Source organism: Mus caroli, chromosome 7, assembly GCF_900094665.2.
Source record: "Mus caroli chromosome 7, CAROLI_EIJ_v1.1, whole genome shotgun sequence".
In the NCBI taxonomy this organism is placed as follows: domain Eukaryota; kingdom Metazoa; phylum Chordata; class Mammalia; order Rodentia; family Muridae; genus Mus; species Mus caroli.
The window spans coordinates 11,764,901-11,773,887 of NC_034576.1; the positions used below are offsets into that span (position 1 = coordinate 11,764,901).

The following is an 8,987-nucleotide window of genomic DNA, read 5'->3' on the forward strand; positions in this document are numbered from 1 at the left end:
GAGCGTGGAGTGGACGTCAGCACTACTTAGATATGGCGGCGTCGGTTTCACCAAAGTTTCTGCGCATGTGCGCCGACTCAGAAACCTGGCTAGTGCTTCAGAGGTCCGCCAGAAGACGGGCGTGGCGCTGTTTCTAAAAGTGCGCATGCTTTACCCGGCTCAAAGGGTGCCTCTCATCCCTGCGCTTGATTGGTTGGTGAGCGCGCCGTTTTCATCTGCGCGTGCGTCTCTACCTTTGACCCGGAAGTTTTTGCTTTGCATAAAAGCGCTGGTCCGCTGCGCGCGGCCTCTTCCTGTCTGTATCAGGACGGCGCGTGGTCCACGCCGAGCGTCTGAGAAGCCCGGTCTGCGCCCTCAGGTGAGGCTGCGGAGGGACACGGAGTTCAGAAGAGGTGACCATGAGTGTTCTAAGGCACATTTGGGGGTCCGGAGGCGGAACCTGAAGCCTGGGCGTGACCGCTTGGACCTCACCGTTTCTCTGCGGAAAAGGGTGCCTAGGGAAACTCGGCGCGGGCCGAGTTAGTCTTCGCCTCTTGTTTGCCCTGGTTTGACTTCATACTTTGTACACACGGGACTCCGGGGAAATCACTTGGGTCACATACCATAAACATATATCTATGTTTGCTTAGTTTTGTGGTGACTCTTTTGCTCAGTACACGTTCTAAGTGCACAACGGAAATCTGATGGAAGCTGATGAGTATATGGCTTCATGAACCATCATACTGTGGTCCATGTACCAGCTGGTTAGCTTGGTGACTGCCGAGTTACTTTAGAATCCTGAGTGGTTTTTCTGGGTTTGGAGAGCTGTTCAAAGCTTTCTGGGTCTCCCCTTAACGTCCCAGTTTGCCACAAAGTGGGAGTAAGTCTGAAGAGTTTGGGGTCAGAAGGACTGCTTCAGCATGTCTGGGCTGTAACGGTTGCCATTCTCCTGTTCCCAGGATGACTGAGTGGGAAGCAGCCACACCAGCGGTGGCAGAGACCCCTGACATCAAGCTCTTTGGGAAATGGAGCACTGATGATGTGCAGATCAACGATATTTCTCTGCAGGTAAAAGGAACTTAATGGTTGTTCTTTGTGATGATGTTTTTATGGAGACCAGGTGTGAATGAGCTCTTCTAGTTCAGAAAGGGGCATAAAAACAACCAGTGGATGTATAAGACAAGTAGAAGAGCAGTAACTGGACAGCCACATCCATGCCTTAATACAAACTGGCACTAAAAGATGTTATGGTGTGGTTTTTATTCCCCATTTTTCTAATCGTGTGTCTCTTGAGACAGAATCAGGGTCTTGCTGTGTAGCCCTTGCTGGCTGCCTGGAGCTCTTAGAGATCTTGCCTCCATCTCCCATGTGCTAGAATTAAAGGCATGTGCCACTACACCTGACTTGGTGTCCCTTTTCATTTGTATATTCAGTTAGTGGGTATCAATTGAAAAGATGGCTTTAGTCAACTGAACCCTGTTGGCACCCTTGTCAAAAGCAGGTGGTAATCTGCTGTCAGCCTACAGCAAGAGGAATTTGAGTATGAGACCAGTTGGAGCTATGAGAATGTTCCCTGCTAAGCTGGGCGTGGTGGCGCACGCCTTTAGTCCCAGCACTCGGGAGGCAGAGGCAGGCAGATTTCTGAGTTCAAGGCCAGCCTGGTCTACAAAGTGAGTGCCAGGACAGCCAGGGCTACACAGAGAAACCCTGTCTCGAAAAACCAAAAGAAAAAAAAGAGAATGTTCCCTGCTGCCCTCCCCTGAAAAATGTCAATTGGCTATGGGTGGTGTTAGGGCTAAATTAGTATGGGAGCTATTTGCTTTGCCCTCATATCTCATTTTGAGGTAGTCTCACATAGCTGAGACTGGCCTGAAACCCTGTGTAGTGGGGAAAGCTAATATCTGCATTCTGTCCCCTGAGTGCTGGGACTGAAGGTATATATCACCATGCCCAGTTTATCCCACTACTTGACATTGAACCCAGGGCTTTTTACAAAGCAAGCACCCTACCAACTCAGCTATATCTTTAGGCCCAGTTGTCTATTTTGTTCAGAGGAATTAAGTAGGTATCTCTAAAGATACCACAGAATGGGCTTGTAAGGTGGTTCAGCCTATACAGACAGTTACCACGAAGCCTGACAATATAAGTTTAATCCTTGGAATCCACAGGTAGAGGAATAGAACTGACAGCAGCAAGTTGTCCCCTGACTTGCATGCATGCACAAAATAGAAGGGAAAAGGAAACAGCAGGACCTAGGCATTAATCTAAAGGATTTTGAGTCTTGTTTAGTGAGTGTTTAGTTTACTTTTGTGAGTTTATTTGGGGAGGTCTGCAATCATTTTTGTGTTAGTGACTAGAGCCAGGGCTTTTTCACATGCTAGGCCAACACACACTGCCACTGAGACACAGTGTGTACACACTAAGAAATTCTTAGGCAACAGGTAGGATAATAAATGTGGTTTTGTCTCACAGGTGATCCAGAATAATCTGTCAAGTGCTGGTGTGCTGCCAAGTGTCCTTAAACTACACAGGATAGCCCTCCCTTCTTTGAGGAGTCCCAAGTGTTCATAGCATCTTGAATCAATGGTGTGTGCATTTAAGCCCAGCACTCAGGCAGATCTCTAAGTATAGGACAACACTGTACTACATAGTGAATTCCAGGGCTACATGGGAGACTGTCTTTAAAAAATATCCATAGTAACATTTTTTTAATAATACCGTTATTTTTATGTACATTGTTCTGCCTGTGAGGTTGTCAGATCTGCTGGAGTTACAGACAGTCGTGAGTTGCCATGTGGGTTCTTGGAATAGAAGTTGAGTTCTTTGGAAGAGCAGCCAAAACTCTGAGGCATTTCTGCAGCCCCTATAATGCTACTCTCAGGGCCCAACCCCAACCCCAGACAGGGTTTCTCTGTAGTGTTGGTTGTCCTGTAACTGTGTAGAACAGGCTGGCCTTAAACTCACAGAAGTGCTCCTGCTTCTGCCTCCCAGGTGCTGAGATTAAAGGTGTGTGCCATTACCGCCTGACTCAAAGTGCAATTACTTAATACTTGTGAAAACTGAGTTCAGGTCCCTTGTTTGCATATTACAGGAAGTGTTCTCTCCCCTTGCCCCTGAGGCAAGATCTCACTGTGCACCCCTGGCTGTTCTGAAATTCACTATAGACCAGGCTGATCTTAAACTGCTAGAGATCCTTCTGTCTCCCAAGTGTTAGGATGTAGAAGTATGCACACTGCGGGCAGCACTTTCCCCTTTTATGTATGGGAGGAAGCAGTCACTGGTTTGGTTTTTTCTTAAAGCTCATGTTCACAACCTGCTGGGGATATGTCATGGCTTGAGCCAGTTCTCAGTCTCTAATCTATCTGAGGCTGGTCCCACTACTGACTACTCCTTCGTGCTTCTCTCTTTACCACCCAGGATTACATTGCTGTGAAGGAGAAGTATGCCAAGTACCTGCCCCACAGTGCCGGACGGTATGCTGCCAAGCGCTTCCGCAAAGCACAGTGTCCCATCGTGGAGCGCCTTACTAACTCCATGATGATGCATGGTCGTAACAACGGCAAGAAGCTCATGACTGTGCGAATTGTCAAGCATGCCTTTGAGATCATCCACCTGCTCACTGGTGAGGTAAGGTTTTGTCCTTGATTCATACCAAAGCTTCATGGTATACATGCCAGATTCATTACCTGTGACACTGCCACCTTGTTTAGGGTTGAAAAGGTTGGGGGTGGATATCAGGCTCACGCCCCCCTTTTCTGCCAGAACCCTCTGCAGGTCCTGGTGAATGCTATCATCAACAGTGGCCCCCGAGAAGACTCAACACGCATTGGGCGGGCCGGGACAGTGAGACGACAGGCTGTGGATGTGTCCCCACTGCGTCGAGTCAATCAGGTGGGTCAGAGGCTTGTGAAGGGGTGGGGCAGGAGCCATCAGCACGAGTGGGTGGGGTCCTGTCTTGCATGTTTTACCAGGAACCTCACTTCCTCCAGGAAACCTTCCTGAATTTCCACTCTGTATGAGGCAGACAGTAGTCCAGCCTTCCTGGTCTGGTTCATCTCATCCCTAGTGTGTACTTTCACAACAGGCTTTGTTTTGTTTCTTCTTGATTTGTTTGAGTCTATTTTGTGGTGGTACACATACCTACCTGTAATTTTAGCTACTTGAAAGGCACAGGGTGGATTGCTTGATACCTGAGTACCATGGGGACATCAAGGGTTCCAGTCAAAAGCATCAAATATTTTGCTGGCAGTTCTTAAGTCTCTTTGTTAGTTGGGGCCCTTGTTTTCTCAGCCCTCTCAGATCAGCTATCTGATAAGGTATCAACTCCCTAATGTAAGTGTATGGTATCTATTGAGGTGGGTCCCAGGTCACTGGCAGGAGGGACCCTTTGAGGCCTGAGCCCTGTCTGTCTTGTCTAGGCCATCTGGCTGCTGTGCACAGGGGCTCGTGAGGCTGCTTTCCGGAACATCAAGACCATCGCAGAGTGCCTTGCAGATGAGCTCATTAATGCTGCCAAGGTGGGTCAGGGCAAACCACTTGGGTTGGACATTTGGGGGCTTGTCCAGCATTCAGAGCTAACCATCTGTCCTTGCAGGGCTCCTCCAATTCCTATGCCATCAAGAAGAAAGATGAACTGGAGCGTGTGGCCAAGTCTAACCGCTGATTTCCCAGCTGCTGCCTAATAAACTGTGTCCTTTGGAACAATTCTACCTTCCTGTGTGCTTGTCTAATCATTAGGGCATAGGGTACCTCCCATGGTATAGAGGATGCTACTCACCTCCCTGGCACGGCATTCACCAGTAAACAAAAAGAAAATTGTATTTTCTTTTAAAGATTTATTTATTGTGTAAGTACAGTACACTGTAGCTGTCTCCAGATACTCCAGAAGAGGGAATCAGATCTCATTATGGATGGGTATGAGCCACCATATGGTTGCTGGGGATTTGAACTCAAGAGCCTCGGAAGTGCAGTCAGTGCTCTTAAGTGCTGAGCCATCTTTCTAGCCCCGGAACTGTTCTTTTCATGACAAGTGCCTGCAGAATTGTAGCACCTCAGAACTAGTGCTAGTCAGAGAGTGTAAGCCTGGTGCCCAGGAAAGACCCAACAAGTATTGGGGATGAGGACCTTGTGTTGGTCTGGTCTAGGTAGATCTAGTTTGTTCACTCCCATAGTGTGGTTTGTGTACAGGCTTCAAGTGCCGCTATGGAGACCAGTACTGGAGGCTTTGAAGAGTGGTCCATGGTCTTGTTCCATTAGCAGTCAGAACCCACCCTAGCATCTGGTATAGATCAGACTGTTCATACTAGTAGGAGGGGCCTGGGGGCGGGGCAAGTGGCTAGACTGGTTTAGCAGGTATGTGGGAACCTAGAGGGTTGGCCTAGGGTCAGGTGTACTCCTTCAGGGAGGAGCACTTAGCTACCTAGTGGCAGACAAGCCAGAAATTGGGGTCAGAACAGAAGAGACGCTGCAATCCCACACAAGGAAAGGAGTCTACAGGTGGGTGTCTTGCAAAGTGACCAGAGTCAGTTGTTTCTGTTTGAGGAGTTAGCTCTTATAACCTGAATTTACTACTTTTCTCAGCTATTGGGCGCCTCTACACCAGCTTGGGAGTCCGGTGGTCCAGGTGACAGATTAATATAGTGAGTGTTCCCTGGAGTCTTAATTACTCCGGGACTATTCTTTCTCAAGGTTGGAGTTGATCCTCTTGCATCTCTCCAGAGATGTATCCTCTACATCTTTGAAACTGCTTACCCAGTTTGTCTCTAGACCTTTGGCGACAATAGGTCCAAACAAGGACTCCCTGCCCTCACTTTTTTGCTTCCTTAGACCTACTCTGCTCCACTCTGAAATTTTGTCAATCTGTCAACAACCTCCAGGTTCCTACCTAAGCTCTTCTCTCCATAGGTTCAGTCTGAATGCCGTGTCCTCGGCTGCCCTGGCTCCGCCGCCACCGAACATCCCAGGGCTCTGGCCCCAGCTCCCCAAGTACCGTCTCTGCACCCAACTCTCCTAGCAGAGCCGAAGACGAGGATGCAGAAGAGGAGGAGGGCGATGGCACCCCTGGCTCAGGCCCCATTCTGCCCCCTACATCCCCCATGGAATGTCTTATCTGTGTGTCACCCTTCGACGGCATTTTCAAGCTGCCTAAACGCCTGGACTGCGGTCACGTATTCTGTCTCGAGTGCCTGGCACGCCTGTCGCTGGCTACTGCGGGTGGCGGCGATGCAGTGGCTTGCCCCATGTGCCGCGCGCCCACACGCTTGGCCCCGCGCCGGGGGCTGCCCGCTCTGCCCACGCAGCCCGGTTTGCTGCCTCGCGATGCGCGCGCGCCACTGCCACGCCAGGGTTCTGTGCGCTTTGACCGACGCCGGGGTCTCCTGTACCTGCGGCCACCACCGCCGTCTCCCGGGCCGCGCAAGAGCCGCACAGTGCGTGCCCCGCCGCCTCCACCCCCGCTTCGCCTTGGCCGCCCGCTGTCACGTCGCCTGTCCCTGAGCAGTCCAGCATGGGCTTTCAACGCAGCAGTGGCGCTAGCTGTGCTGGTGGCCGCGGGTCTTGTGGTTTCTGGTGTCTACATCTTTTTCCTCATTCCTCATGTCACCAATTCCGGTGTGCGGCCTCAGACTGTGGCGCTGGCCCCCGAAAATGGCTTCTGGGTTTCACCGCGGCCCACGCCAGTGGCGCCCTGGACCCATGCCTGGACACGACGCCCCACAAAGCCTGACCTGGACCTGGACGATACCCTGCCAGAGGCTACCAAGGACACGCCCGAGCTTGAGGAGGCTACCAAAGACCCAGTAGAGACTCAGGGGATCCCGGATTTACCACCAGATCAAACACCAAAGGCAGAGACTGATCTTAACTGGAACCCGAGGGCTCAGGCTGATGGGAAGAAGGAGCAATTGCAGCAATAAATGCCTCCACGCTGCAGGCCCAGTCTCCTGGCCTGAGGGACTTCTGTGTCATCCTGGAAGGCAGAAACAAAATGCATACCAAAGTGCCCATTTCTCCGAATCGGGGACTGGAAAGACACGAACTCTTTCAAACCATGCTACAAGAATTCTCTGAGCACATCTTTAATTCCCGTGACCATCCAGTTAAAGGTACTCTCTCTGGCCGCGACCTTAATGAACGGCATACCTTTGTAGGTCTAGATGGGGTGCCCCTGATGTTCATCTCTGTGGAAGTCCAGCCGGCCTCTTCCCCAGTGTCACCTACACAGAACTGTGTCAGGGTCCTTTAGCATTGGTCTTGATGGAATGCTGTTAGGAGCACTTTTAAGTTATACCAGCACAGACCCCTGCTGGAGACACTCCTGGCCAGCTCTGGGGACTGAAGGATCTGATGTACTCATCCTTTGGGCTCACTGCAGGGGCTTGGGACACCCATCTTGATAGCACAACACAGCTGTTCTGCTCATGCATCTTCCTTCCCACAGCCAGTCTGTAAACTTCAGCACTTGCACACCTGACCAAGATTCCAAATTGGAGGGGCAAATGTGGACTGGCTAGGGCTGGGGAAGGCCCTGACTCCTGAAGACTGGCTCCCATTTGAGATGTAAATTCCAAATTGATCTAGGAACTTCTCTGGACTTGGGTTCCTGGGTCTGATGCAATATGTTGTGGAATAGTTGTTGTCATCAAGGCTTAGAGAGCCAAGGCCTCCTGTAGCTCAGACAAATATTCAATGAGGGAAGGTCTGGTCCTCCCTAGCTAACATGAGAGATGCTGTTAGCTACTCCTGGGCTCCATCAGCTCTGCGTAGCCTTCCTTCTGCCTCAGCTAAAGTCTAAGTCTTTCTAGTGTTCACTTCTGTGGTAGATGTCTGCTGTCTTTCTCCCAAAAGCCATATTTGCTTAGACAGAGTTGGAGGAAGGCAGCTACTCTCTGCATCAAAGGGCCTCTGAAAACCATGTCCTACCTCACCTCACCTGGCAAGAGACATGGTATATTAAGGGTGGGCAGCATTTTCCAGAATGAAATGTGACTTCTATGTATCTGGAGGCTTCTGAGTGGATTATTTACCTGTATGTCCTCAGCACCAGGCATCAGTTGATTCAGAACAGTTGCCAGGGAGTGACTGCATCATGGATGACGGAGGCAGCCTGGGAATGCCCACAGGCACACTAAGCTTGTAAGCTCCCAGCTGCCATGGGCCCCAGCATGTCTGTTGGAGAAACTCAGCTGCTTCTTCCAGGTATGAAACCAGAGGAAGAACATCAGGGAACCCAGGGGTGTATCTTCCCAGACCAGTTCTTGGCTCACACTTGGGTGCCACCATCACCCACAGGGCTGGGATCAATGCACTGGATCACTGGAAGCACACTGCCCAGCTTCACAGGCTGATCCAGAGGGCAGCAGAGTGAGTGGGCTGTGTTAGTTTTCTCTGGCTGCTGTAACAACTGATCCCCAACTCCATGTCTTAGAGCCACATGCATTATCTCACAGTTCTGCAGTCCAGAAGTCTAAAATCCTATCATGGGGCAAACACTGAAGTACCTGGAAGATAGAGGCAGGAAGACCAGGAGTTCAAGGCTACAAGTGAGTTTGAGGCCAGCCTGGTTGCAAGAGATCCTGTCTTAAAATAAAAACCAATAATCAATCAATAAAGTTAGGGAGCCAACAGTCCCATGTCCTCCTGAAGACTCTGAGGGATTCTATTTCTTAGTTTTCCAGTTTCTAGACTGCCTTCCTTGGCTTGTGGTTCCCTCAAATCCAGCAACAAAACATCACCATATGTCCTTGACATTGGAGCTATCTTCTTTCCCTTATAAAAACATTAGGAATGCTCGCTTCGGCAGCACATATACTAAAATTGGAACGATACAGAGAAGATTAGCATGGCCCCTGCCTAAGGATAACACGCAAATTCATGAAGCGTTAAAAAAAAAAAAAAGGACCCATCCAGATAATCTAAGACAATTACCCAACTCAAGATTTGTGTGTGGGGGTAAGGGAGATGCTGGGGACTGAACCCAAGTGTGTGGGGGTAAGGGAGATGCTGGGGAC

General features: G+C 50.2%; 2 protein-coding genes and 1 non-coding gene across 3 annotated transcripts; all 3 read left to right on the forward strand.

Moving 5' to 3' along the window:
- The first annotated feature begins 278 nt into the window (after positions 1-278).
- Positions 279-4,688, forward strand: Rps5 (ribosomal protein S5). Its single transcript, XM_021165992.2, has 6 exons — positions 279-358; positions 939-1,047; positions 3,397-3,606; positions 3,742-3,870; positions 4,398-4,496; positions 4,574-4,688. The coding sequence occupies exons 2-6, from the start codon at positions 940-942 to the stop codon at positions 4,640-4,642; spliced, it is 615 nt and encodes a 204-aa protein (XP_021021651.1). The 5' UTR covers positions 279-358; position 939; the 3' UTR covers positions 4,643-4,688.
- Positions 4,689-4,944: 256 nt separating this feature from the next.
- On the forward strand, positions 4,945-8,788 carry Rnf225 (ring finger protein 225). Its single transcript, XM_021165987.2, has 2 exons — positions 4,945-5,475; positions 5,884-8,788. The coding sequence occupies exon 2, from the start codon at positions 5,895-5,897 to the stop codon at positions 6,891-6,893; it is 999 nt and encodes a 332-aa protein (XP_021021646.1). The 5' UTR covers positions 4,945-5,475; positions 5,884-5,894; the 3' UTR covers positions 6,894-8,788.
- On the forward strand, positions 8,764-8,870 carry LOC115031699. Its single transcript, XR_003837359.1, has one exon. It is a non-coding gene; the product is annotated as a U6 spliceosomal RNA (small nuclear RNA).
- The last annotated feature ends 117 nt before the right edge of the window (positions 8,871-8,987 follow it).

Bases quoted from the DNA above. Each gene is read 5' to 3' on its own strand.
- Rps5 (XM_021165992.2), top strand. From the start codon at position 940: ATGACTGAGTGGGAAGCAGCCACACCAGCGGTGGCAGAGACCCCTGAC. The intron at 3,607-3,741 runs GTAAGGTTTTGT...CTTTTCTGCCAG, and splicing joins TCCACCTGCTCACTGGTGAG to AACCCTCTGCAGGTCCTGGT. The intron at 4,497-4,573 runs GTGGGTCAGGGC...CTGTCCTTGCAG, and splicing joins AGCTCATTAATGCTGCCAAG to GGCTCCTCCAATTCCTATGC.
- Rnf225 (XM_021165987.2), top strand. From the start codon at position 5,895: ATGCCGTGTCCTCGGCTGCCCTGGCTCCGCCGCCACCGAACATCCCAG.